The 27,325-nt window shown below is 50.9% G+C and overlaps 9 protein-coding genes and 1 non-coding gene across 10 annotated transcripts; 6 read left to right on the top strand and 4 right to left on the bottom strand.

The window, feature by feature from the left end:
• Positions 1–13: 13 nt before the first annotated feature.
• On the top strand, positions 14–1,240 carry LAESUDRAFT_812670 (uncharacterized protein). Its single transcript, XM_040914429.1, has 4 exons — positions 14–402; positions 456–474; positions 540–828; positions 887–1,240. The coding sequence occupies exons 1-4, from the start codon at positions 224–226 to the stop codon at positions 907–909; spliced, it is 510 nt and encodes a 169-aa protein (XP_040764460.1). The 5' UTR covers positions 14–223; the 3' UTR covers positions 910–1,240.
• Positions 1,241–2,846: 1,606 nt separating this feature from the next.
• Positions 2,847–3,753, bottom strand: LAESUDRAFT_725815 (uncharacterized protein). Its single transcript, XM_040908895.1, has 4 exons — positions 3,447–3,753; positions 3,353–3,396; positions 3,041–3,294; positions 2,847–2,966 (listed from the first exon to the last, which is right to left on the bottom strand). The coding sequence occupies exons 1-3, from the start codon at positions 3,701–3,703 to the stop codon at positions 3,047–3,049; spliced, it is 549 nt and encodes a 182-aa protein (XP_040764459.1). The 5' UTR covers positions 3,704–3,753; the 3' UTR covers positions 2,847–2,966; positions 3,041–3,046.
• A 202-nt stretch (positions 3,754–3,955) lies between these two features.
• Positions 3,956–4,029, bottom strand: LAESUDRAFT_t47. The gene has a single exon. It is a non-coding gene; the product is annotated as a tRNA-Ile (tRNA).
• A 158-nt stretch (positions 4,030–4,187) lies between these two features.
• LAESUDRAFT_725812 (aldehyde dehydrogenase) lies at positions 4,188–6,651 on the top strand. Its single transcript, XM_040908894.1, has 10 exons — positions 4,188–4,634; positions 4,699–5,015; positions 5,072–5,462; positions 5,522–5,799; positions 5,869–5,943; positions 5,996–6,051; positions 6,108–6,167; positions 6,229–6,267; positions 6,327–6,399; positions 6,461–6,651. The coding sequence occupies exons 1-10, from the start codon at positions 4,575–4,577 to the stop codon at positions 6,555–6,557; spliced, it is 1,446 nt and encodes a 481-aa protein (XP_040764458.1). The 5' UTR covers positions 4,188–4,574; the 3' UTR covers positions 6,558–6,651.
• Positions 6,652–7,201: 550 nt separating this feature from the next.
• Positions 7,202–8,378, top strand: LAESUDRAFT_679240 (PEBP-like protein). Its single transcript, XM_040905697.1, has 3 exons — positions 7,202–7,683; positions 7,746–7,875; positions 7,937–8,378. Exons 1-3 carry the CDS (start codon positions 7,354–7,356, stop codon positions 8,119–8,121), a joined length of 645 nt encoding a protein of 214 aa, XP_040764457.1. The 5' UTR covers positions 7,202–7,353; the 3' UTR covers positions 8,122–8,378.
• A 994-nt stretch (positions 8,379–9,372) lies between these two features.
• On the top strand, positions 9,373–15,824 carry LAESUDRAFT_149730 (uncharacterized protein). Its single transcript, XM_040901359.1, has 6 exons — positions 9,373–10,179; positions 10,238–11,506; positions 11,562–14,020; positions 14,072–14,846; positions 14,910–15,423; positions 15,481–15,824. Exons 1-6 carry the CDS (start codon positions 9,528–9,530, stop codon positions 15,554–15,556), a joined length of 5,745 nt encoding a protein of 1,914 aa, XP_040764456.1. The 5' UTR covers positions 9,373–9,527; the 3' UTR covers positions 15,557–15,824.
• LAESUDRAFT_749920 (uncharacterized protein) lies at positions 15,761–17,348 on the bottom strand. Its single transcript, XM_040911586.1, has 3 exons — positions 16,514–17,348; positions 16,296–16,456; positions 15,761–16,240 (listed from the first exon to the last, which is right to left on the bottom strand). The coding sequence occupies exons 1-3, from the start codon at positions 17,266–17,268 to the stop codon at positions 16,182–16,184; spliced, it is 975 nt and encodes a 324-aa protein (XP_040764455.1). The 5' UTR covers positions 17,269–17,348; the 3' UTR covers positions 15,761–16,181.
• Positions 17,349–19,086: 1,738 nt separating this feature from the next.
• LAESUDRAFT_725805 (uncharacterized protein) lies at positions 19,087–21,925 on the top strand. Its single transcript, XM_040908893.1, has 21 exons — positions 19,087–19,178; positions 19,228–19,523; positions 19,583–19,594; positions 19,659–19,736; positions 19,807–19,970; positions 20,023–20,132; positions 20,243–20,324; positions 20,381–20,527; positions 20,587–20,649; positions 20,705–20,751; positions 20,811–20,828; positions 20,877–20,909; positions 20,973–20,984; positions 21,038–21,062; positions 21,128–21,141; positions 21,197–21,277; positions 21,335–21,415; positions 21,478–21,496; positions 21,553–21,598; positions 21,649–21,706; positions 21,764–21,925. The coding sequence occupies exons 2-21, from the start codon at positions 19,426–19,428 to the stop codon at positions 21,788–21,790; spliced, it is 1,215 nt and encodes a 404-aa protein (XP_040764454.1). The 5' UTR covers positions 19,087–19,178; positions 19,228–19,425; the 3' UTR covers positions 21,791–21,925.
• Positions 21,926–21,999: 74 nt separating this feature from the next.
• LAESUDRAFT_714151 (Pkinase-domain-containing protein) lies at positions 22,000–24,441 on the bottom strand (the record flags this gene model as incomplete). The annotated part of the gene is made up of 12 exons (XM_040907051.1): positions 22,000–22,104; positions 22,169–22,474; positions 22,531–22,612; positions 22,663–22,776; positions 22,829–22,910; positions 22,976–23,083; positions 23,145–23,226; positions 23,288–23,470; positions 23,531–23,595; positions 23,662–23,915; positions 24,310–24,352; positions 24,402–24,441. 12 exons carry the CDS (start codon positions 24,439–24,441, stop codon positions 22,000–22,002), a joined length of 1,464 nt encoding a protein of 487 aa, XP_040764453.1.
• An 802-nt stretch (positions 24,442–25,243) lies between these two features.
• LAESUDRAFT_149429 (uncharacterized protein) lies at positions 25,244–27,316 on the top strand. Its single transcript, XM_040901358.1, has 15 exons — positions 25,244–25,314; positions 25,403–25,746; positions 25,803–25,875; positions 25,934–25,983; positions 26,040–26,083; positions 26,132–26,151; positions 26,204–26,256; positions 26,320–26,402; positions 26,457–26,549; positions 26,606–26,748; positions 26,797–26,821; positions 26,875–26,904; positions 26,961–26,973; positions 27,027–27,092; positions 27,151–27,316. Exons 2-15 carry the CDS (start codon positions 25,661–25,663, stop codon positions 27,242–27,244), a joined length of 873 nt encoding a protein of 290 aa, XP_040764452.1. The 5' UTR covers positions 25,244–25,314; positions 25,403–25,660; the 3' UTR covers positions 27,245–27,316.
• Positions 27,317–27,325: the final 9 nt, after the last annotated feature.

Here is a 27,325-nt window from a genome sequence, read left to right as displayed (position 1 = left end):
CGTGCTGTGGCATCTGCAACCCAAGATATTTCATCCATCATGCTCTATTACGCCCGTCAGTGTTTGCTGCAATTCATTGCTTATCCTGAGAACGTACGCTGGAGGAGTGCAGGCTTATGCACAGACTCGTCGCCTGCCATCCGACTCTAATGTCGGAGCGCACCCTGTGAATCACGCACCGCTGCCACCGGGCTGATGGTTAGGACGTCACGACCCACAAGTCATGGCTTACCCGAATGGAAGCCGGCTGCCGGAGTCGACCGAGTTCAGACTGCAGACGTTCGTTGGGATCAAACGAGCTATCCTAGTTATCAAACCTGAGTGGGATGACGAAACGCTTCTGAGGGAACTCAAGAAAACGTATCGCAAGAGGCGCGGTTGGCTCAGTTGGTGTTGTATCAGGTAAGCTGCAGCCAGCCCATGGTGTAAGTGCGACGCTAACACGTTACATCTAGGACCATTGTAAAGGTGTGGGTCAGTAGACATGACCCACGCTATTGATATTGAATGGAAGCTCATACTCGTGTACTCACACACAGGCACAGGATGACATTGTCTATCCGGAGCATGTGAACCAAAGCGCGACGAGCGAGCGTTGCTTTCAGCGAATGCAATATTACCTCGATCACCCGGACGGATCGAAAGGTCGCCATGAGTTTATATTAGCTCTTACCATGGACGAGCGCCACGGCATCGAGTACGTCGAGCGGTATAAAGCCGCATGGTTTTATTGTGCGGCTTTCGGGGTCATCATCGTTTTCTCTCTCATATCCTCCGTGATATACACTGTTGTCAAAGATGACGTGGTTGGCGGATTTACAATTGGCGGTAGGTGTCTCATTTCTGGTCATTCACGATCTTGCGCCGACTGATTTGGCATGCGCAGTATATGTCTTTTGGCGCTTCTGACCGTGGTATCAATCTGCATGCCTGCGTTCAAATAGACGGTTCACTGAATTCACGCATATATCCTTATTCGTAAACATAACAAAGTATACCCCCATTGTACTCCACAAGCAGTCTTCCATTGTTGTTGTACACAGCTCACTCACATAAGTAGCGGTCGAACTCCTACATTATCGCATTATTTACCTTTACAGTAGCTGGCTACCCCAGCCTTAATGTTCTCACATACCACCACGAAGCCGTGCTCGCATACTCATTGCACTATCCATACCCTCATACATAACACATACCCGCTATAGCCATTCTCCAGATATAACCATCACTGATAGCTCAGACGTGTAAAGTAAAAGATTTCTCATAGCAAAGAGAGATACACAGATGATCAACATATAAACAACATATTATACCTCGCCTCATTCGTCGTCACGACAAAACCTCCTCAATGAACATTTAGTCCAGCTCGTAACAATGACCTACAGCTCTTCAAGCCAGCGCATATGCGAGAACTCGTCAACATCCATACGTTCCTCCTTTTCTGAGGCATCAGACTCGACTGAACTTTCTCTCAATTTCTCTCAAGGGCCGCCTGATAACGCCATAAGCAGGAACTGACTTGGCACAGAGAGCAGTTCCGCGGCCGTCGCGCAAGGCGGAACATGGCGGACGAGATTCGCTATCAACAGCGTGTTTGCGATGCGCATCAGATGGAGGGTTCGTTGACGCTGGAGGACCAACCCGTCGGCGCAGGCGAAACAACAGCACCGCCATGGCCGCGGGCTTGCTCCGCTCGTGCATCGGGACGAATCGAAGACGCGCCCGACGCAACTGGCTTCCCCCCTGTATCACCCTTTTCTTGAACTTCATCTCGGCATATTGATTCGGATAAGGAACAAGCCGCAGAGGATGTCGCGTCGACGTCTGCGTGCGCGACGGTCCAGCTGGACTGGCTGGTCGAACTAGCTGAACTGGACGAGCTGAACGAGCTGGAGGCTCGTCAGCCTTGTATGGAACGAGTTGCAACGGGGAGTACGCGGGCGCGGAGATGCCGGGTGGAGCCTGTCTCGATGCCGGGAGAGTAGGAGTACGTAGGCTACGCACTCCGAATTGAAACAGGGTAAAAAATTTCCGTTGATGGAGGCATAGCTTAGTGGCCCCATGCCCTGTGCAGATCTTCCGGCAGGCGACTAATGATGTACAATATGGATGTGATTCTCGGAAGTTGCTATCATTTTTCTTCTACACAAGATTGAGCGTTACCTTCCTATCCTGCTTGTGCATGCTCGAACAGGAGCACGAATGGTGAACAATCAAGAAAGGGGTTTTCAAGAAAGGATGTGCTTGAGATGCGATTCCTGATGGTGAACTTGTCAGGAATCTCCCTGAGAAATAAATGGGCGGATCACTCATGACAGCTTGCTAAAAGCGCTCTTGGCAGTCCGTCGTAGTGCGTTCATGGAAGAACGTACGGCAGGGTAAATCGCCCGGTTGTCAGCCTCCGCCTTGATTGTGCACAAGACCCGTTAGCTGTAAGCGACACTTGGCCAACTATTAAACGACGCCGCGGACCACTGTAGTCGATCGGAGTGACTTCAAATTGCCTAGCGTACTGCGAGACGTCGTTATGAGCTTGGCATCCCAGAAGCACGAGTGCGACGTCGTGATAGAAAAGTCCCACCGTGGCTTGTTGATATCATGTTCAGGAGCAGTCAACGCATCTCGATCAATGGCCCATGGTAGCGTCCAACTTCCGGGGAAGGCTGAGTCTTGGGTGCAAAGCTAAGATTGATTCAAAGGACGAATGAACCTGAGTCCAAGCCGATCAGACCATCTGTCGTTGCACATAACAGTGCAATCGACCTCGGAATCGGAGCTACAAGCAGCGCATACGGACGAGCACTAACACCGTCCCGACGGTCGCAATCGTTATAGAAAGCAAAATCGTTCCATTCAACCGTAACATGGGAGGAAGCTCCGTACCTAAGTCATTAGTAGCTACAATTCGATATCATACACTGTATCCACCGACATACCGTCCAAGTTCGCATTCACACAAAATTGACCTTTGAATAACCAGGCGAGCACCCACAACAATCTAGTCAACGTCGCTAGAACACGATAGAATTCGATAGCGTACCTCAGCCTACTCTCTTACCGCTCTCCTCGCCGCATGATCCGTACCTAACAAGCTCACCACCACTGCAGCGCTGTCCTGCAGTCGCTTCTGGCGCTGGAACAGTGCCTCGATTGCCTTCGTCGTATCCACCATCAGCTGCTGCTCTTTCGGCGGATTACTCAAGTCCGGAGGCTGCACCGGTAGCGCTCCGACGCCCGACTGTCTGAGGATCTCTGACAGTCCCTGCAGAGCCTGGTAGAGAGCTGTCATGTCCGCTACGGAAGCGTCCAGGATATCAATCTACACCTCCGATAACGTAGACATCACGCTTACACGCCGTCTGCATCGGGTTCGTCCCCGGGTGGTACGCATGCTCGCTACGATATATTAAATGCATCCTTCACATGCACAGTTCAAAGCCGCTCACATTCCCGCTAGAGCACTGCGCGCCAGGTTCTGCACCCTAGCCAATTCCCCGAGAACGGGTTGGATGCTCTGCTTGAAAACTTCTGGAGAACTGGAATCATGACCTGAAATGCCCGTTTGATAACTCTGCAGGGAAGACTGAGACGAGAACGGCTGGCTGCCGAACAACCCGCCAGAGATGTCGCCGAAGTTTAGAGAGGGATAGCTCTGGGACGTTCCATACAGCGCATGCTGAGTTGAATACGATGTGGGGAGCATGCCACTTGTACTATGTTGACCTTGCAAACTAGCTGGCAGCAGTCGAACGCGTGCGCATTTCTCATCGTGAATTATGCCTAATGGTCCTAATTCGCTTTCAGAAAATATTCAAGTTCTATTTTTTGAAGGCAGAGAACTAACACATCAGCGTTACATCACGATAAATGGCTGTGGCCACAGTGCAATCAACGGCGACGATGCAGGTCCTCGCAGGCGATGAACACTAGGACCATGATTGGAATACAAAAAGTGTGGCCAACGCCGGGATCGAACCGACGACCTTGGCGTTATTAGCACCACGCTCTAACCAACTGAGCTAGCCGGCCTCAACCCTGGAGTGGGTAGATTAATATATATACTATGATTAACAATGGCATGCAATGGTAGAATTGATGCACTTCGGATGGTAGCCCGCAGTCCTACGGGCAAAAGTCTAGTCGTCTGAATGCTATCTGGGATGTCCAGCTCTGTTCGGCTATGGTTCGTATTTTTCCAATCAATCCCTCAACACATGGCTTCCCACATGATGCTAAACCTCTTGGCTTGCCACAACTCACTCGCAGACTGCTACCTGTCTGGCATTTGAATACCCTCCCTGAGTGCAGCGGCTTTGAAGAGGCAGAAGACCCGTAAAAACGGCGGCATTCGGTCTCAGAAGCACGGAGTGACAATCTATTTTGCGTGCACGTCTTCCATCCACGCGCAAGAATCTCGAGTCCAGGCGCGCTTGTATTGGTTGGCATGTGGTTGGCATCTCAGCGATATGGTTGTCCCATCCGGAATTCCCAGCGTTCGGAATGCTTATAACTGACGGCGGCGGGCGCAGCTTGGCTATCTAGGATCTCTCAGGCTTTTCAGCAGGGACATCAGGATGGCGACGTTGAACGGCTCTGCGTCCTTGCGACACCACACGCTCGAGGAACTTGATGAGGTCCGTTCATGAATCAAACGTCGGTGGGTCTCGCATGCAGATCGACTCACGATCGATCCTACAGATCTATGCAAGGCTGCGGAAGACGTTCCAGGCAGGGACGACTCGACCTCTAGCCTATCGCCGCCGGCAGCTTCTGCAGCTCGCCCGTCTCGTTCAGGACAATGTGCCTGCACTGCAGGACGCGGTCTTCGAGGACCTCGCCAAGCCGAGGCAGGAAACGATGGTATCTGAGCTCGGTTCGGTCATCGCGCAGTGCCTGTACGCCGCGGAGCACCTCGAAGAGTGGGCGAAACCAGAGGAGGTCCAGGGAGAGGCCTGGCGCAGTCATTGGAACCCGACTACGTACAAGGCGCCGAAGGGCGTGGTGCTTATCATTGGGTGCGCTGACTCTTCGCGCGCGCATTGCGATACGTCTTACGAACTGACCATCGTAGACCTTGGAACTACCCGTATATCCTCACGCTCGGCCCTCTGGTCGGTGCACTCGCCGCCGGGTGTCCTTGCGTGGTGAAAGGATCGGAGCTTGCGCCAACGGTCGCACAATTGCTCGCCGATCTCTTTCCCCAGTATCTCGACCCAAACGCCTACGTCTTCGTGAACGGAGCCATCCCGGAGACGACCCACCTGCTCAGTTCGAGATGGGACCACATACTGTTTACCGGCAGTGGCAAGACCGGGCGCATCGTTGCCGCAGCCGCCGCGAAGTACGCCACTCCTGTGACGCTGGAGCTCGGGGGCAAGTCGCCCGTGGTCATCGCTGAAGATGCCGATCTTGAACTGGCCGCGAAGCGTGTCCTTTGGGGCAAGTTGCAGAACTCTGGACAGGTAATCTTTTTTACGTCGTACCGTGTTTGAACCTCTGTCTGATTCTGGACACCCTTTAGCTATGCGTCTCTCCAGACCACGTCTACGTTCCTCGATCCAAACAAGATGCGTTCATCGCAGCGCTCCTCAAGATGTACAACATATTCTGGCCCAATGGACCTTTTCACAAAGACGCACAGTGGGGCAAGATCGTCAACCCCACACACCACGCGCGCCTCAAGTCGCTCTTGGAGCGCACGAAGGGCGATATCGTGATTGGCGGGTACTACGACGGCGATCGGAGGATCGCCCCGACCATCGTCAACAACGTCACGCTAGACGATGCGCTGATGGAGGAGTGCGTGTTGTTTCGTTGGCTTCCTTCTCGATGACGCTCGCGATTGGGTATTGACTTCGTGTGGCGAAGCGAACTCTTTGGACCAATTTTGCCCATCATTGTGGTGGAAGACCTGGATGGGGCGATTCGGTTGATAAATGGACAGTGCGTAGGTGATCTACTGAAAATGGGCGCGGTGAGCTGATAAGAGAGGTAGACCAACGCCTTTGACACTATATACCTTTACGAACAGTAAGGACACGGAAGAGAAGCGTAAGCCGTTGCGTCGATTGCTTCTGTAGGAAACATCTCATATTCTCGCGAATCAGTTCTGGAAAGCACGAGGAGCGGTGCTCTTGTCATCAACGACACCGTCAGTCATCTAGCTGGTGCGTGTCTCCAGTGAAATAATGATTACGACCCTGTTGACTATCGAATCTGATCTATCAGTCTACGAGATGCCGTTCGGTGGGCAGGGTGATTCAGGATGTAAGTCAGCTCCTCGTAAATGATCTGAAGCCCCACATCCTGTGTACTTCCTCCAACAGATGGCTCCTGGTACGGCAAAGCAAGCTTCGACACCTTCACGCACCTGCGCGGCTTCGTGCACATTCCAAACGCGTATGTCCCATGCTTCGCGGTCCTCATGCTGCATTCTCACGTGCGACATGCTATTCCGCAGTGGCGAGCCACACATGGCGAACCGGTACCCTCCGTACACAGACGCGAAGTACGAAGCGATGTCGGGCGGCGTTCATGTGAAGATTCCAGACAATTGAAGGAAAGGGGAGTTGCTCGAGATAGCCTCCATTGCTTGTCCGTGTATGGTATACCCGCGCATCGAGCAGTAAGCAGTGCAGAGAGCAAGTGGCCGTACGAATGAAAAAGCGTGAAGTATACATGCGCGAGGGGACCCTCATTGTCGAGATTTGAGCAAATTGCATACAACATCACCACTCCTCAAATGGTTGGTCTGTCCGATGTGTGTAATCATCGCCTCGACCAACTTCTTGCTGCTGATTTGCTCACATTCAACGCTGCCGGGACATAATGCCACTGGAAAGCAACTCGGTTGTTCCTTTGTGATCACATGAGGAGGGCGGGTACGCAGATAGATTAGTATCGCTTGCTGCCGCTATTCCCCTGTCCCATTAGTCCGGCGTTGTTCTCTGCCTTGGTTATCGCTGACGTTTCTTCGTGGGGCATCAGCATCACGGATTTCATGCACCCATGTGCTCCTGGTCTGAGTGCATAGTACTGATGACGATGATCATAGTAAATCACCATAAAGAAAGCATCTCGACCTTTCGATCGCCATGATCTCTGTCAGCAGCATTTTCAGTACTCATGTTATGCATTCTTTTTTATGCTCCTCTTCGAATCTCTGCATCTTCATAAGAAATATTTTTGGTTTTGGTCTGAGGTCGACAGCAGGAACCTACCGTGGACCTAACCCCGCCGTCGGTCCTCAGAGGGTGGAACGCCGGGCCGGCGGAGTTCACTCTTCACTCCACCGTGGTTCCAGTTATATGACCAGTCTTACAATTGATGCAACGTTGAACGTTGACCGCAAACATGGACCATCTGGACCCACTCTCTTCCCTTGTCTCCGCACTTAAACGAGACCACATCATCCCGGATGTGCTTCCGGAATCATTTAATCCATCTGTGCTCCTTTCTGTCGAATACCCTAACGAGCAGCAAGTCCTGATCGGCAACCAGCTCACTGTCGAAGATACCACAGAGGAGCCCGCAGTCAGCTTCGTGCCGATGAACCTCCCGTTTGAGAAGGCGGATAACACGGGAGAGGATGTGGGAGAAGAAGCGACATACACCTTGGTGATGGTCGACCCGGATGCGCCGTCGAGGAAGGACCCGAAGTTCAAGTGTTTCAGGCACTGGGTGGTGCGTGGATATGGTGTTGACCATGAACATGCGTGTGCTGATGGGGGGAATTGCGATGAAAGCTTACGGGCTTGAAGTCTCCTGCGCATTCTGCGAGCACAACGGCGGATCCCCAGGCCCTGAAGACGAAGGCATCTACGACACCATATCGGCCCCCAGGACCTCGCCCCGGATCAGGACAGCATAGATACAGTGAGTAATGCTCCTAGTGATAGGCATGGTTTATTGACTAGATGACCGCGCTCTGGGACAGTCTTCTTACTCTACCAGGAGCCTGCATCTTCAGAACCGCTGGCGATCCCACAAGGTGCTGCAGAGCATGAATCGACATTGGAGGAACGGCGGAGCTGGGATCCCATAGCATTTGGAGACAAGTACGGCTTGAGACTAGTTGGAGCAACATACTTCTTAGTGAATGCCGCAGGGGCAGAAGAATGAAGTTTATGAAAGTCAGATGTGTCAACAGTTGTCGTACGGCTGACATAGCTAGACTCGATATTCATACTAATTGCCCTCTGCAGTCACTTCGCTTTCCTGCTGCACTGCTCACCGGATTCTGGTGGAGTCGTAGTAGCATTGCTATCGATGTCATCAGGATTACTACTACCGGTACGTACTGTGATATATGTGTGCAATCTCGTGAGACTGTATTACATGCTACTTGAAGCCAGAAACAACATAATTCAGATCGTTGGACATCTACAGCCACGAGCTTGACCAGCCATCGATATCGCTGTGCACAAGATATAATTCAAATCTACCATACATCTTGCTTGTTCAAAGATAATATACAAGCAATTGTGTGGTCTTATGGCCTGCAAGGGAACAGTGAAGTGCGTCACGACGCGGCTCAATTCACCAGTCTGCTTTTGGCAAGTGACTTTCCTTTACCGGTGGAACTACTCTCGATGACGGTAGACCTCGACTCTCACTACGTCATGCATTCATGCCCCGCCCTAAGGAAGATCTATCAAATTTCCAGAAATCGATGTCTCCAGCATATATAAAGGGCTTCCTCTCCTTTAGATGTCCCGTCTCTTTCATCAACCCACTTCCACGGAATTCTCTCATTGAAAACATTAGTATCTCAATGCTGGACATCATGCCTAATCATTCAATCACCCTCACCGATTGTTCATTGTTGATTCGTTGCTCCTGCACACCTTGCGCACTCGCCGTCCTCAATCTCCTCCGAGGCGCTTCAATTCTTGACGGCTAACTTACAAGCTACCATAATTAGGTAAGATTGATCTTCTGCAGAGCGTTCGCCGGACACTCTGCTCTGCATGAATTGACCAAGTTGGCGTCCATATAATTGCCAAGTGAATAGCGACCTTCACCTCCGAGCTGGCATACGAGCGCTCAATCACTGACACGGCCATGTGACCCCGTAGAACGCATTGCTTGAGCTTGTTGTGGCCGAGGTTCAAAGAAGCACAGCATTCACAGCGCCAAAAGAGGTCTCGTTGCTATCATAGCCGATTTCCCACACCTCGTCCCTTATCACTTCTTCCCCCCGTCGACGCATCCGACGGCCTTGTATATACGTGTACCCGAGACCTCTTTCTTCTCTTCGGGTGGGGTGTGGAGTAGATAGTGTAATTCTGTGCTTCTGATTTATTCTTTATTGCTATAAGGTGAGTATGGCTCTGCCGTCGCTATCGACTCACACTTCTCACTTGTTACGATAGATCTAACTATTTCATCCGAAGAAACACTACGGCAGCGAGTGACGATCTTGACGAATTGTACGACCAAACCAAGTACTTGCGTATTCTCATGTCTTCATGTTTGTAACTGCTGCCATCACGACTTTCCCAGCTGCTGTATACTAAAGCTAGGTCATGTCCTGCTGTTACCAAGCGAGGAGCATGCCAAACACGCCATCTCGCTCTTCATCTATTCCGGAATCGTCCTCCTCTTCCTCTCAGGCCCATTCGGCCACGCCGCCTCCCCCTCGAGACATTCCATCTATCCGTCTGCTGTCCGCAACTCCATATCGTGCGGGCGACGCGTCGGATGCGAGTATGTCCACGCAGCATACACCACCATCATCTTCATCATCTATTGCTCCACGCTCCGAGGCGAGAAGCAAGCACCTTGTACCCAAGAAGTCGAAACTCCAGAGCACAGGAAGCAAGTCCAAGGAGAAGCTGAAGAACGACTTCTCCAGCGCTGTCCGTCGCGTCAGCGGAGCGTCCGCGTCTCAGTCCGCGGACAGGGGAGGCTTTGATATCTACGTCGACCATACTGATGACCCGGACCTCGAGGAGGTCGTAGTGGTCAAGAAACGGAAGTCGCGCAGGGGATTGGACAACATCAGCTGGGATACTCTCGGTGATGTCACCAACACTCCACCTGGACAAAAGGATGGACCTTCGAAACCTAAACCCAAAGTGAAGGAGGACAGTGACAAGTGGTGGAGTTTTGGTCATAGCCATGAAGGCGCCAAAGTTCAGGAGAAAGAGAATGACAAGGCGAAGCGTAAATCAAGAAGTGAGTTATAAAAGCATCTCCTGTTGCACGCGTTGTCGCTGAGCATATAAATATCTAGCTTTTGAGCTAGCCAAACCTCCCGGATCCCAGGGTTGCAACAACCTCCTTGACTCTGATGTCGGATTGTCGCAAGCTTCTCATGTGCAGACGCCTTCTGTTTCACATGACGAATCATTCCACACGTCAGGTGAGAACACAGCACCTGACGCAACCGCCCCTACCGGTTCCCTCGCAGTCCGAGCGATGAAGTCTGTGCGATCACTGGCGCGTATCACGAGCTGGGCGCAGGTCGGTAGTGATGCTAAAGATAGCATGAGGGGGATCAGAAAACGTTGGTCTGCGGGCGCAATCATGCAAGACAAATCGAAGGGGAAAGAGAAAGAAGAAGCAGAGCCCAAGAGGAAATTGAGCAAGAAGGAATCGAGGAAGAAGGACAAACATAGAAGCAGCGCAGAGAATGACACCAAGAGGTCAGAGGCGGAGAATGCAGCGAACAATGAAGAGGACGAGCGGAAAAAAAATATTTTGCAGTTGCCCGGAAGTGAAGCTCACGTTGCGTCTCCGAAGATAACGCATTTGCCCAGATCACCATCCGTTGAAGAATGTCCTCCTAGGACTCTGAGGAGGATGAAGGGGCAGAGTGTTTTCGGAATACGTGGAGCGCCAGACGATGTCACCTCTCCCGCCGTGCCAGAGGTACTCCAGGCATCAAGCGTAGAGGAACAGCCATCGAGTACGATAGGGAAGAAGAGATCGAGCATTTTGGGTCTCGGCATCCCTTCAAGCTACAAATTCACAACACTCCGAAATAGATCCTCTTCATCCCTCCTCGAACGTATACGAGTACCAAATCGCCCATCTTCTAGTGCTGCCCGTTCTGCCGCAAACGCTCACCATCGTGCAACATCCATTTCCAGCGGATTCTCCTTTCGACCAGGATCAACGCGCTCTGGTGGATCGGTGCTCTCGGAGCGCACGGTATCCTCTGGGACCGCGGTCTCAGTCCGCTGGGATGAGGAGGGGCTGCGCTCCGCGAGGGAGATGCAGAGGAAGGAACGACGCAGCCGCGCACTGGACGGCTCTCGTATGAGCCGTAACTCTGCTGAATCAAAGAGACGTGCGGCGATACTCGACATTTTTCCGGAGGCGCGGCTGCCAAAGTCTTCGCCGTTGCCCTTGTCTGCATCCACCTCCGAGCATACCACTCTCGTCAACGAGATGGCCGAAAATTCTCCTACGGAAAGTTCTACTGCGCGCAGGAGGCGGCGATCCATTTCCGACCCGATGTCCAGTAGAGAGAGGCCTGTGCGACCAGCCGATTCAGATGGTATGTGCTCTCTTCTATCACATTCTTGCAGAGTGAGTTACTCAACTTTAAACAGATTCAACGACCATGTCCGTACTGGACGCTGCTACCGAAGATCTCGCCTCGCTGATCGACAGGCTCGATCTGGAGGTTGCACCGGGAGCCCACCTTTCACGTACGAGGCTCTCACCCGCTTCGCATGACGAACAGGCGAATGTATCTCAGGAGAAGGATACGAATCGTAAGGGCAATTCAAAGCACAGCTTAGCTGGTACACGCCATTTGTCCCTACCGTTACGTGGGAAGGCTAAGTCCTTCCAGTACGTTCGGAGCGTGGATATCGCGCGCACCCTTGTGTCCGAACAAGAATGGGAGCCACCACCTGAGAAGGGCCCTGCTGGGGTAATGGCGGCCCCTGAGCCTACCCACCAGAGCGAGCCTTTACCGACTCCTGACCTTGGCTCTCCGTTTGTCTTCAAGCCGTTACGGATATCAAAGGCGAAGTCTAACTCGATGGCTGGCGCGTCATCGTCGGCTGCGTTTGGAGCGAGAGGATCCATAGATGGCTTGACGAGTGATGTTCCCATAGGCCATGAGGCTGCTTCATCTCCTGTTCCCGTCTTCAAGGCACCTGCTGGGAATACCTGGACACGGCCTTCTGTGTCAAGCACTTCCCTTGACAAGGGCAAGCAAACCTCAACGACCGGACAAGAGTCAAAAGATGATGTTGCGGAGGTATTCAGGCCAGCTGGGCCATCCATGGAGCGCCCCGATCCCAATGCGGACATTCTGCGCGACTTGCACGCACTACTTTCCGTTTTCTCAGATGATCTTGGCATTCACCGCTTGAGCGATACACTCTGTTCATCCTCGTCCTCCTCTTCAGCTTCTTCCTTCACGGCTCTAAAGGATGGCACAGGCACTATACCAGGCTCTGCTACTCCTATCCTCCCGCCTATACCCGCCATCAGCCTGTACGACCAAGAGGATATGCCAGCGACTAGTGATTACTCGGAGGACCACACTAATCAGTCGTTTGGCTTCATCGGGGAGAGACGCAGACTGAACGCATCGGGCGACCAGCGCAGCTTTGTGGCGGAACTGGACAGGGTGTTCAATTCTCCGCCGAGGATTGAGCTTGACTTCGGGCTTAACGAACCTCTCAGTCTGGACGCTGCAATGTTGTCCCCGCCTTTCTTCACTACCGATCCCACTTTGCCGACGTGGGCGAATTCTTCTCGTGAAGATGCGCCTTCGGACGAGACCGCCCTCCACGGCGATTCGAGCATGTCTGGGTATCGGAATTCGTTCATATCGGAGGATTTTTCACAAAGCCCTCAGGATGATAGCGAAGATGAATGCCGAGTGTACTCTATGCCGAATAGGACAGGAATCATTCACCCACAACCATCTGGAGGACAATTGAACAGGAGTTTCAAGTTCGGTGGCAGGCCGCTGGGTTCTGATCCAGAACAGGCAACGTCCACAAGGCCCATGACACTGTCAGATATCATACCTCCCATTGTCCCGCAGGTACACGGCTCGAGCTTGATCTCCAGTCCTTCCAGCACAGAAGAAACCAGTCTTCAGCCCGAATCAGGAGCCATCGACACATCGAATAGCCAGCCTGTCTTCTCTCTCCAACGCATTCAATCCAATAGCTCCAGTCATGCTGCGTATCATACGTCCTTCACTGGCAGTGAGGCGGATGACTCCCGTCGCGAGTCGCATCTAAGCTCTATGGATTCTGAGACTTTCGAGGAGGTCGGGCGAGGTCTGTCGTTCCCCGTTGACCATCTGTCTTCTATCTATTCTCCCCCTGGAGCCATAATGAGGCGCCCGAATGGTCCTGATGAGACCGTGCTTAGTGCAACATTGATATCCTCAATCAACTCCCTTTCACCGGCTGAGCCTTCATGGCATAACCTGCTCAGGGCATCACCGATTGATACGACGTCGATACCGACGTCAGTGCATGATACATTCTCGTTCATGTATAGGAACCATCATCAGAGGTCCGACAGCGACGCCTCGAGCGTAGAACTTCGACCCACTCATGTTGGTGTTGTCGAGCCTCGAGAAGATCAACCTACTGCGAGCATGGGTTCCGTAGCTCACCCTGATGCTTCACATGGTGCAGGTGATGGTCGTGCCGCTTGGGCTAGTCATAGCCGGCAGCGATCGTTCGACTCACCTTGGAGCGAGATATCACTGCGCCCTGAACGACCTGGTCTAGGCGACAAGATGTTTAACGAAGAAGGTCGTATGCCACTTGCATTGCCTGCCGCTTCCCCTAGGAATGTACCAAGTCGACGGCCCTCGTGGGACTCGTCCATAGAGGGCGGGCAACCTTCTCTGCACGAAAGGCCCTCCGGAAATAGAGACAGTCTGACTTCTGCGTCTCTAGACTCCGTCTTTGGATCCGGCGGTACACAACAAGATAGGCAGCTCTCTATTCAGCAATTCCGCCCAGTGTCTGTTATGAGCGAGACGAGTTCGCATGACTCGCAAGACGATGACGACACCTTGATCACCGTAAGCATTTCGTTCTGTGTATATCTCGTGCTGTTACTCATGCTTGAGTAGATGTTGGATGGAAGTCGTGTTCGCCGCCGGTCCATCCATTCGACATTGGACGCCTCCCCTTGCGCAACTTTGAGAACCAAGCAACTTCCGCAAGTAGATGATAGCATTGGAGAAGGTAATTCAACACAGACACCTGCCTATGCAGAAGACGCTGCTGTGAACCAGTTCGCTGAAGGCAATGATGTGATCGCTTCGAATACAGTTCCAGAGTCTGCGACATGCTCGCAAGAAGAGTTGCCGCCGCAACAGGGGCTCCTCACTGACGAAACCCACACTGCGCCATCTACGGTATTGACGATCCCCATTTCTGTCCAATTGAATTCCCAACAATTCACTTCCGTGATTCCAAGCAGCTCTCCTGACCAAATTATCGCGGAATCCAGCAGTGGACCATCGAGGGCTCAGCCATCCGAGATGCAGGGCGTGAACAGTGCTGCAGTGTTTCGTCAGGCTCGTGCCAGGGCTCTGGCTGCTTGGCATCGACGTCGAAAATCCCAGTCTGCTCCGCCACGATCCCCAGTGTACGAGACAATCCTAGAGGAGTCATACAGTTCTGGTTCTACATCGAAACAGTCACCATCTGCCTCATCCGCTCAAGATGACGATGAGGCCGTAGCAGACCAGAATGCTGAGCCCATTGAAAACGATGTGGATGGTCCACAAGGTGTCAGATTGCTGCGCCAATATTATGCCCTCAAGAATGAGGCGCATGAGACAATCGTCGAGAGCAGGCAAACTTGGCCGAATACGGCATCCTCCATTAATGCTGTTAGGTGTGAGTAACATCTGTTTCGGCTCCCTTGTGCATGCTCATTGATACTCTCTCGATGATGTTTAGCCTTCATACCACCCACAACAAGGGAAGGCATGCGTGCAATGCTCAAGCATTCGCAAGAGCACTACAAATCCCTACCATTCACGTTCAGCGTTCGCCGCAGTCGGTCTCGCGCATCATCAAAAGTATCGCCCTATCCATCTCCTAGTCGTGTTACCCCGAGGTCTGCAGAGAAGTCAAGGCGGCTTGTAGTTAGTCCCAAGCGCGGCCGTCTGACCAATTCGTCAGTCGCGTTACCCGCGAAAACTGTGCTCCGTGAAATCTCTGCAAACACTAATAGCCAAGCCGACACTACTCCGCCCTCTACGCCTCCCTTGAAGATCATCAAGCGCTCGGATATTTCTAATGCTAGGATCGCGAGCTCCAGATCACTAGAGAGGAAGCCAGCATCTCCAAGTCCTGAACGCTATGACGTGTCACCGAGTGTTCATCAGACAACACCAGACAGCGAGAAACATGCAAAAGGGAAGTCCAGTTCCATACACAAGAAGGAGAACGTTGGATATGGACTGAACAGGTACATCCTTTTGAGAGTACTCTACAACTGCGACTGATGTGCTCTGTTCTCGCACAGCCCCGCAAAGACTCTCAGGCTAAACCGTCCGCGGCCCCGTGGCCGCCTCTCAAACGTGTTCCCATCAAGACCATAGTTCTCAATATGGCACGATCTCCGGTTTTGTCACCTCTACGCCAGACACGCCTGCTTAGATTGTCCGCCGCCGCTTTCACACTGCACATCTGTATCACGCCAACGCATCAGTCTCTTTGCTACACCTTTTACGTGCTGTCATGACTCAGCTATCCATTTAGCTGCATGTTCACTAACGAGCACTCAAGCTGACCTATGGGATCTTGAGGCTCCGAATCCGACGACCAGTTGTACGATCTGTCGTGCTGTGCTCTCTAGTGCTCTCTTTCCTTGCTCGCTCTTGGAGGCCTTTCGTTCTGTGATTCCACCAGTACGTTGGACCTCGACCTCCTTCAGACTCGTCGTCTTGCTATCATTGTTCTCGTTCAAGTGTTCCGCTTTTTCCGAAAGGAGGCTGGTCTCTCCGATTTGTTTCTTGTATCATTTTTCCGATCTTGATGTACCATTCACTCATGAGCCTGAAACCATTGTATCACTCTGCGTACTGGGTGTATTAATTTTACCTCCCAACCGTGGGATTCCGAGGTGTCACGCCGCATGATGTTAGTCGAAGCTTGTATGCAGAATAAATTCAATACATGCAGCGTGGTCTCGATAAAGTCAAGCCAGCAAGAGACGCAGGAATATTATGGACTTCTGACAAAGCTTGCAGCTGGGCCGTCACGTTTCATAACACCAACATTGGCTGCGAGAACGAGTCAGATGTAATAGAAATTCTGCAATATAGGTCGTGCTCTTACCACCTCTCCGTTCCCAGCCCTTCTTTTTGCTGCTTGCAGCGTTGCCGCTCATATTTAGACTTCGCTTGAAGAATCTGTTGCTCTTAGCTCGCGGTAGGACGACGCGAGGAGCGCCTGTGGGAGTGACAGATATTTTTGCAAGCGTGCGTATCGTTCGGGAGCTAACAAGCATAAGAATAAATGGGCATGCAAGGTGTCTCAGCGTAGCATGGACGTACCCGATAACAATGTCTTTAGCCTGCCGTTTGGCTTGTTTCCGCTTCCTCTTAGATGGACGGTCGGTATCCGATTCTTCATCCAATCTACGTTTCGTCGACTTGTCAGCCGTCTTGGAGAAGGCGGCGTTGAAAAGATGGTCTGGTAAATAGTCGCTTGTGGACGCAACGAGGTGCGACGTTCGTGCGTTATCCATATCATTCTCCTCTTCCGGACCATCCTCTTCTTCTGACGAACCTGCCGACTCCTCTGTGTCTGCTTCTGATCCCTGGGCATCATCATCGTCCCCTTCACCTTCTTCTGCATTTGCCTCACTGTTCTCCACGCTTGATAGGTCCGCATCCATGTCCCCATCCCCTTCAAGTTCGTCCAGATCATTCTCTTCCCCGTCTCCGTCTTCGTCGGCTTCCTCTGCAGCCTCCTTCATAGCACGCTCCATACGTGCTTCAAGATCATCAGGTGCATCGTTTCCACGACTGTCCTCATCGTCATCGTTCTCTTCCACCGCGGCTCGAGCCTTGCCCTTTTTCTTGGCCGGGGCCCTCTGTCTCGCTGCGACCGCTTTGGCATGTTCTGCCCTCTCCTTCAACACACGGTCACGCTCGCGGTTTCTTTCTTTTTGCTTGAAATTTTCTGCCGCTTGGGATTGCTGAATAGCATTCTGCTCCTCTCTTGCAGCCTTTTTGGAAGACCCGAATGAGAACGTCTCTGGTGCCTCGTCCTCACTGGATTCTGAAGCGGCTCGTTCAGGCGCCATAGTAGTAGCAAATCACGTCGGATACGCGAATTGTTTCTTGAAATGTGTCGTCAGTCAGGGAAGGGAAAGAGGATCACCGGCGGCAAAGAGTAGAGCATTTATTTCTAATGAGCACACAGTATGACATGAAACCGTGGGATATATCGCGTGATCGTACTTTCTATGCTTTTGTGGCAACTTCGTGTTCAACGTTCATCACCCGTCCACCATCCAGTCCTCGTGCTATGCGTAACGCCCGTCAGAATTGTGAGTATCTCAGAAAATATGTTATGAACTCATAAAAGCTCTTCGGGAACGATTTGGAACGATTTATCCTCAGCGGCTCGTCGTGTTCTCCGATTGTAGCCTGTGTGATCCAGGCGTATGACTTCAATTTTTTCAGCGCCCCACGGTAGATGTTGCGTCATGTCGATGTTTCCTAACAAGCATACGGCGGACGTTGTTGCATTTCCATAGTCGGACAAGGTCGCTTTCCGCTTGTTCAGCCTCCCGCAACCGCTTTCTGGTGCGTTTCCCATCGTAGCCGCCAAGAAGTCTCTCTACTTTGGTGTATCTGCTGTGCATTTGCCACCCCCTTTCAACACCAACCAGCGATGATCTCGATGCAATTGATCAGCTCTTGAAGACCTCATTCAAGTACGGCATGGAACTTGCTGAGCAGCAGTGCCTCCTCACGCTTATATATCCTCACTGGATACGAAGTCGGCCTCTGTGAGGATACGGCGTGACTCTCAAGTGCGGAATCATAGGCAAAATCCGTGTTGCGGACAGAAAATGAAGAATTCATTCCATACTGCACGTGTCGGCATCCCGGTAGAGGTCCCAGAAGGACTGTACCAAGTGTCTGCTTGAGCCCTCTTCTGGTTGATCCAATATCGCCATAGACGCTGCTAAAGAGCCCTCCATGGTATAGCCAGGCGGTATAGCGACGACTACGACCTGTTGGGCTTTCAATGTGCCGGTCATGGAGACCGCATGGTCAACGTTCACTCGCTGCATGATCGCATGCTCGACGCTTTGAGAGACCCCCCCTCCCAGTGACGTTGCTCTCGTTCAGGATCTTACGCTCTCCTCTGTCCGTTATCTCCTGTCTGAAAAAGTGCGTTGCGACAACTGCTTATCATGAAGCGGGCTCCGCGATTGCCACGATCTCGTGTCTGGAGCTGAAAGTGCCAGTTATCGTATAGTGGCAATGACAAGTTCGACTTTACTGTGCATTTTCTGAGGTGGGTCAGTGCTGAAGGATTAGCATGGGTGCGTACGTGACGCAACTTATCGGATCGCTTGCCATTAGATGCTCGGTATAACGCGGCTATTGCCTTTATATCTGTCTCTGCTCCATTCAAACTTTCGACGCAAACTTCTGCAACTCTATCAATGTTTTCAAGTGAGCACTCTTCTGCATGTATTCAAAATTGGTACAATTTCATACGCGCCTAGCGATCAGAGCACGTAGCTAAGTAAAGTGCGAAGCAAGCACATTTTAGCCTTCGGCAGATCACGGAGTTGCATGGGCTCCCACAAATCTTTTCGTTTTTCGTTGCATTTCCTTGCTCAATGTTTGCTTTATACACTGTTTTGAATGATCGTGCGCATCATCAAAGAAGCGCAATGTCACCTCGTGCTCAACAGCGCTGTTCCGGTTCGAGTGCCTGCTAAGAGCGCCTGGCAGCTTTCAGCCAGTTTCAGCCGCAGCCAAAATCCGAGTGACGTCTCGACGTCCCGTCCACGCGGCACCCCGGCTATTTCATCAGTCAGAGCTTAGCCATACGCCGACGATAGAACAGTGCTGACGACATAAAAGTGCTGATGGTGGGCAAACGACGGTATAGGTGCTTCGAGCGCTTGCCTTTCTGAGGCACTTCGGGCTTGGAGGCGGTGTGGCCGGGTTCTCAGAGTCAATTGGCCAAGTACGTCCTACGTTCCTCGCCTGCCGCTGAGCTAATAGCTGTTTCTCAGGTGTCATCCAATCCGGTAGCCTTGACCACATTCCTGCGAGAGCTGGAAGCGTGTCCGAGATCACGCATAGTAGTCGGAGCGCCAATAGACTCAACAGTTTATAAGCGGTCTATTGCAGGGACCGGGCGTCCGTCGACTCCCATCTTCTCATACCTGCATTATCTTCGACATTGCGATCGTAACGTGTAATACTTCAGCATGTGGTATCCGAACGACGGCGCCGCGGAGCAAGTGCCACCTTGGGCACAAATGCCGAGTCCCTACCAACAAGCGCCAATGTACATGCAAGCGCCTTTGTGAGCCACTTTTCTTGCCAGGTACTGTGCGGTCACTAATGATATACTCATGCGGGAAGACTGTATCCTGCGTGCGTAGTCTAAAACCTGGCAGCGAGTACATGAAGTAAGTTCACGACTTTCTGGTCGTACTAGTAGCCCGTTCGATGCTCCGCCGGTCCCTTTTGCACCCATCGGAGCTCCTAGCCCGTATAGTGCCGCGGCATCCCTGCCGTATGTAGTCTCTTGCATCGTTTTTATATCGTATTGCATCTGATGTCATCCTCGCCTCGTCTGCAAGTAGCTTGAGTCCCAGATATGCCCCGCCTCCGCCTCCGCCTCCGGGACCACCTCGCTCGCCTCCTCTGACCAAGATCCACACGACTCATCACTGTAACAGCCATTATCTCCATATTCATACTCACACGCATTCGCCCCAGCAGACTGATGCCCACAAGACGTCGCGCGGTAGGTATTTCTCATTCTATCTATATTGAGAGATGTTGAAGTACGCTTCCAGAGCCGAGGCCTCAAGTCCCATCAACACAGGTAGCTTCTTCCCAGTCTCATTCGCATCACCATTTGGGCCCAGTCTATTCGAAGTGCACAGGAAGAAAGAAGGCATTATGTGTAGGTAATCTATCGCAGATTTCGCAAGGCATGCAAGGCCGTATTTGGGAAATCTGCGACTCGCTCACAGTACTATTTTTGCTGTATCTCAATGGTTATCCACATTCTAGATCGGCATCAACTACACTGGACAACACAGAGAACTGCATGGTTGTGTAAACGATGCGAAGAATGTTCGAGAGTTCTTGATTAGTGAGCCAGCAGGAACCCACGCAAATCACTTTCTTACGGTGCCGTTCATTGCACAGAACATTACGGTTATAATCACAAGGACATCTTCGTACTCGTTGATGATTCGACCCATCCACATCGGCAACCGACGAGGGCGAACATTATAAATGCCATGCACTGGCTCGTGAAGGACGCAAAAGCGCATGACTCACTCGTCTTCCATTGTGCGTTAGATTGTCTGTATGCCTCCCGATCCGCAAGATTTCCTCACTTATATCGGCAGACTCAGGACATGGTGGCCAAACCAAGGACCTCGATGGTGATGAAGTGGATGGCTTGGACGAAGGTACTTTATCTGAGTTGCTATTGTTGTTTCAGATAACGGTTGATGTCATGCATAGTCATCTTTCCTGTCGACTACAAGTGGAAAGGTCATATAGTTGATGATGTACGCCATCTGAAAGTATTACAATGCTCATACAATATCTCACGTCAATATTCCCACAGGAGCTGCACAAGATAATGGTCCGTAAATTCTTATATTCAGAGTATTGAATTTAGATGTTGCTTCAGGTCAAGCAATTGCCTAAAGGCTGTCGTTTAACGGTACGCATGAGTCTCCACTTTTTTTGATAGCTTTGTCTAATTCAGATCAATATTGCGGCATAGGCATTGTTCGATGTGCGTTGAAGAAATGCTATTCATGTTGGAATGTCGAAGACATTATTTTTTAGTCTTGCCACTCTGGATCTGCGTTAGGTATGTCCGTGAGCCCCCCGCAATCACTGTGTTTGCTTCATGCTTTGCCTGTCTGGGGCCGTTAGATCTACCATACCTGGTATGTCACCCTCGCGCTATAACAGCGTATCTATGTTGATGCAGCACACATCAAGTACCATAGCGATGGGCGTGTCAAGGGTCATAGCGAAGTGACGCCAAGCCACGTCAAGGAGAAGTCTACCAAGGCAGATGTGGTAGGCGATGGTTGCTCTTCATCTGTCAAGCTTCATTGCCTAATTAAGTTCTGCCAGATCTCGTTCAGTGGATGTACGGACTCTCAAACCAGCGCAGATACGTACCAGGGAGGTGCTGCTGTTGGCGCAATGAGCTACGTACGTGTCTGATTCGACTGTCGTTCATACCTTGTTATCTATGATCTGACTTGGCTTTAAAGGCATTCATGAAATCTTTGAGTGAGTATAGTGGCGAAAGCACTTCCTCAGTTATTTCCTTGTTCATCTTTATATAGATGACAAACCGAATCAAACATACCAACAGCTCTTGCTGTCTGTGCGGTGCGCATACTTGCATACATTCTACGGCCACAATTCTGACTACATCGCAGGTCCATCTTGAAGAAGAATTATAGCCAGAAGCCTCAATTATCCGCTGCACATCGAATCGTACGTCTGTGCTGAGCGGCCTGTGTCCGGACGCTAACTCGAGAACGGTAATTCTAGGATACCACTCGTCGGTTCATCATGTAACTGTCCGTCTTTGTATTGATGCGCTGAACATTTCATGCCATAAGATACCATGTGGAATCGTTATTCAGGCAGTTATTTATTCAGATCATGTTCCTTTGCATATTTATATAAACAGCAGTTTGGAGATTTATCCATACAGGTCGCCATCATAGTCTATCCTACACAGCGCATCCCTATCCAAGAACACCAGCAACGTTTATATCCAACACTCAAACATGTACTTCTGATTCCTGCCGCTTGCGGAAGACGTGAGGTTCTATCGTCTCGGACCGAATGATGGACTTCCACAGCTGCCTCCATGAGATTGGATTGCCCTGCAGGAGAGTAAATCCTCCATGGTCAGTCGTTGAGGCAAATAAGATCGGGGTTTCTACGCACAGAGTCCCTTCGCATGACGCAGAAACTACCATCGAGGTCGCGGTAGTGGAAGGGTTCGATCTCGACCCAACCCTTGAACATCAGGTTGCGCTTGTCGAATCCACCTATCAGCATCTGCAGCTTCTTCTCTTCGCTACCCTCAGAATCGTCCTCTTTGGACTCGAGATCCACCTCTACGGCAGGTTTCCACTTGATTTTAAGGCCAGTGAAGACTTCTTGCATGAGTGGAAGGAGAAGTTTGGGGCCAATCTGCGCGTAGAAACGGGTGAGGTGTGGTGTGTATCTTTGGCCGGATTGGGTTTGAGACTGGATGCGAGTCGATCAGCGTAGGACACGGAGAATTGCCAAGTATATTGACGCACGAATAGCATCAATGACTGCGTAAAATGCGAGTTGTGCATTATAGGCTCCATTGTCATTGAGACATCGCCCTCTCCGTCCGCCCTGCTCTCGAGAGATTAGCTATAATGCTGAAGAGAATCTCGTCGACGTACGAGAGTATGCTTGCAACATTCGGCGTTGCAATCTCGAGATCTCCCGTTTTCCGCAGAGCCTTTGTCAGGTCCTCCGCCAGCGCGGCTAGACCATGCTTTCCGATTTGACTCGGCCTGATCAGACATGAGCAGGCGTGACAGGAGGATGATTTTCAAAGGACCATACCGGGTCATCCACGGACGCGCACTGATCTCGGTGAGAGACATTCTTTGTGATGGTTCAACGGCGAGCATGCCAGTGATGAGCGCTGCATCCAGAAAGATGAGACGATCACTGTTCAGACCCATGACGATGATTAGAGTAAGCACTGACAAAGGACGTCCTCGCTAAACTCGTTCCATGGCTTTTCATTGAAACATTTGCCGGAAATGTAGTGTGCGTATTCATAACTACGCTTGGTCGGTTCGTCCCATGGCGTATCTACGATGAGTGCAGAGGTGAGTGGATCAGAGGGCGTTCGCCATGTTTGAATGTGACTGACTTCCGGAGAGCATGGTATAGAGGATGACTCCGCATCCCCAGACATCAATAGGCTCAGCCGCATAGGGACCATTGAGATTCAGCTAGGTCAGACATCTGATGAGTTCGTCACCTCCGATGCTGAGAACTGCGTCTAGCACTCACCTCAGGAGCAACATAAGGGAGACTGCCGCACCGCTCAGACAAAGGTCGAGTCTTCCCCTTATCCTTGAGCTTGTAGACAGCACAAAGTCCAAAATCGCTAATCTTCAGAGTCCCTGCTGCATCGAGCAATAGGTTCTCCGGCTTGAGATCTCTATGGCAGACTCCTTCACCGTGAATGTATGTCTGCGATCGAGCCATGTCAGCGGATCGGTCGAAGGATGGTGAGTGGATGATGCTGCATACGAGGCCAGCTATCAACTGTGAGAAATAGTACTGGGACACATCTTCTCCTATGCCGATATCCGGAGCTGTATTGAATGCAAATGCCAGATCAGCGATAGCCGAGGTAGCATAAGTGTTGATCGAGGACGAACCTATCTTATCAAACAGATCACCCCCCGCCGCAAGCTCAAGAAGCATATACAAGCCTGGGTGATAGGGTGTCTTCTGATCGGGTTCGACCATAACGGCGCAGATAAACTCGAGCACGTTTCGATGCTTGAGAGCAGCGTGCACGCGCATCTCCTTGTCTAGGATCTTGCGTTCTCGCTCGCTTGTATCCTTCGTGAGAGCGATCATTTTGCATGCTGCCACGCGCTGCTCCTCCAGATGGACAGCCTCAAAGACACTGTAAATGGCATTCAGTCGAATCGAAAATTGTATCAGCTGAAGGCGAGCTTGTGAGATGAAGCTTGAAGAATTAGAGGCTCTTCATGTAAGGAGTGCCGTCAGAAGAAATTCGGTACTGCACACTGAGATATACAGATCATCGCAGCCCATCGCAGCAATCAGCGAGCTGTGTTATCAGTAGCTTCACGGAGGTGTACTATCATGCTGCAATCATCGATGATCATTGCAGTGCTGGCACCAGATCATGCTTTTCTGTAAGCTCGCCTGGATAGATAATGTGGGGATCTCGGTGTTGAAAGTATTAAGATCATAATCCAAATGATATAATATGTTCTTAGCGATCCGAAGAGTGGAAAAATGAAAGGCGTTATATTTCAGACTCCATGACTTACGTGGAGAAACCTCCGCCTGCGATCTTTCGCACAAGTCGGTACCCTGGAATACGGAAGTCAAACAGAGTTAATCCATAATAATATCAGCTCACCACTAATTTTGGGGTATCTGAGCTTTCTTTCTGCTTCCATGGGCGCACTGGGTGGATGGTTGAGAACAAAGGACGGGGACGCCACCAACGCGCAGCCGCGCGACGCGAGCTACGACGCGCCTGTCACGTGTCATGTGATCGTACGTCACAACTTTTTTTTTTTTGCCCTCAATCACTGGTGGCTGAAGATATTCGTCGCAAAGACAGGCCCGTTTGTGGTGCCATTTGCGGTGATATAAGTCAGTTTGGTGATGAGATTTATATTCGGGATTAAAGTAGGTCAAATCAGCTTTGTGCAGGTAAAAATAGGCCTGTGTCTGCTGTGATTGTCCGACACGCTTCTGTGTAACACGCGTGTTTCACTGTGTACACCCGTTCTAACTCCGGGCTCGGATGCGTCCCAAGACAAGTCGTTTTGTACTACCAAGATGACAAACTCTTGCGTGCTGCATTGAACGTTCGTGTGGGACGCGACGGCAATCCGCAACCCCGAACACTCGCGTTGCTACGAAGCCACGTTGTATGTCTAATATTCTTTCTTTACGTGCTTGTGACGTAAAATGCTGAACATCTTCAGACAAAAATATCGCTGGTCGATAGCAGCTCGCTCTCACTGGATTAAAGGGCACATCGTCCATCTGCTTTGGCGATCTCAACCATCTGTTTGGTCGCTGACACTTATATGTCAACGAGGCCCAGGAACGGTGCACTCTGAACTGCGACCGCAGAATGAATGGTTGTGATGAAACGTCGCCAAGGCTTTTGATAGACTTTTTGTGGAACCGCGCGAATCCGAATACAGGTACAGCCGTAGCGCCCTGACGATCAATCGAGGTCACGACAAGATAGAAATTCACATACCTTTTTGCCCGAGTTTTAAGAATCGACGAAGATGACGCAAAACATCAGCAATGTAAGGCGTCGGGATGCAAAGTCGCCGTATATTGGCGCAATGCATTGACTTCAGAATGAACCAAATATGTCATATCGCACTGATACAGATCGCTAGATTACCGAGTCGGATCTAGAGCCTCATGGGAACCCAAAAGTTGCCGATATTGGATCCAATGAGACCGAGATATTTTTTCCGGAGCGAGAGTCGCACTCGACAGCTCGCACGCCTCCCACCGCATCGAGGCTAGCCGGTCGTCGCCCAAGCTCCATCGGTCATGTCCTTGGATGACCGATAGTCTTTGCTGTGCATTGTTATTTCAACCCGATGAGCATCCCTGGTCCTGATTGCAGTAACATTGACCAACATGGTTGATTGGGAAAGCCCTGAAGTGATCGCCAATTGCTCCTATGCCTTCTCTCGGATGCTCATGGTCTTTCTTGGAGTTTACGGGTACATCGTGATGCCTACTATCTCGCGGTTTGTCACTGACATTGTCGTCTGAATAGATGGGAGTTTCTTCTGACAGTGCGATTTGAATGGCAACTCATAACGAGAAGGATCGCCTTCAAATGGCCTTATGTACGTCAGCTCGTCGGATATGCCAGGTCAGAACGAAAGCATTGACGGCCATGCATAGGTTTCATACCTGGCTGGGCGTTACTCACTGCTCGGAAACCTGTTCTTCCTGTAACAAGTCTTTACCTTGTATAAGCAAGATTCCATCTGACGAGTTTCCGGCGTAGTGCGATTTCCGATAGCGGAAAGACTGCAAGGATTAATTGTCGCGGTATGTTCATCACCTCAGAAACTGATATACTATCGTAACGTGCCACAGCGGCATACAGGTTCTTCTCAGTGAGTCATCAGCACTGGATTGCTGGATTCTATTAACGCAATGATCCTCCAGATCTTAGGATGTGCCTGTGTCATAATGTCGAGTATGAACCTCAGTGTTCGAACGTGGGACATATCTCAAAATTGGTCACATCGTGCTAAGTCCTGATAATTCTGGTTCTTCCACAGTATCATTGTATGGAGGCATAAGCGATGGATCGTGTTATTGCTTCTACTTCTACATCTTGGGCACTGGGCCGTAGGAATCACAGGTAAGCTGATAAATGAAGCTCAACTACTCAAGTCACGAATCTTGTCCGCCGCAGTAAGCATCCAAGATCTCAAAACGTATTGGAGCGGATCCTCTTGTGTGATTACGACGATCCCGTATGCCGGCACTCTTACCTTCTATATATATAGTGAGTTCTACCCGTGCTCGCTGACAGTTGTTTGTAGCTCAACCTGTTACGTACAGCACTCACATTCGATTCCCTGATCATGTTATTGACCGTGCGGGGGCTACACATGGGATGCGGGCATAATGCGCTGTACGAGCTGCTTCGCAGGCAAGGTATATGGTATTTTGCCGTGACGATGATGGTCAATGTACCGGCGCTGGTGAGATGCTATATCACACCTGAAAGTCACGGTCTCACTGTGGTATAGGTTTTGTCGGCGCTTCATTTAAACTGTGAGCAGTGAGCTCTCCTTATGTTCGGTTGCATCCAACTTACGTGTGGGTAGCTATCATGAACATCATTCTCTGTCCTCCGGGTAGGTTTATGACTGCATCACCAGAAGTCATGGCTGGGCTAATCATTCCTATCAAGCCGAAACGTTTAGGTCCGCTTCCCTGCAATACTGTCCGAGATGTCTACTGGACAATTTTGTTTCAGTGTAATTGCTTCATCTCGACTGGTATTATCCCTCCTACCGGATGGTGACGACGACGGTGTAAATGAGTCAGTCTATGTTCGCGACCATCAGGCATCCGTTACTGACTGTGGGTTTTCCCTGAAGTATCATCGCAGACTCCAACGGCTCCTTCCCGCTGCGGAAACTATGGAAAAGCGAAACGGATGAGCTGACAACTCACATAGTCATGACGGCGTGAGCGCTTGGCTAGACGGTCGTGTCATACTTTTACTGCAGAGACACTTCACCTACTACAACATTTTATTAACCAAATGTACAT

Source organism: Laetiporus sulphureus, assembly GCF_001632365.1.
Source record: "Laetiporus sulphureus 93-53 unplaced genomic scaffold LAESUscaffold_19, whole genome shotgun sequence".
In the NCBI taxonomy this organism is placed as follows: Eukaryota; Fungi; Basidiomycota; class Agaricomycetes; order Polyporales; family Laetiporaceae; genus Laetiporus; species Laetiporus sulphureus.
This window is presented reverse-complemented; position numbering and strand designations above follow the sequence as displayed.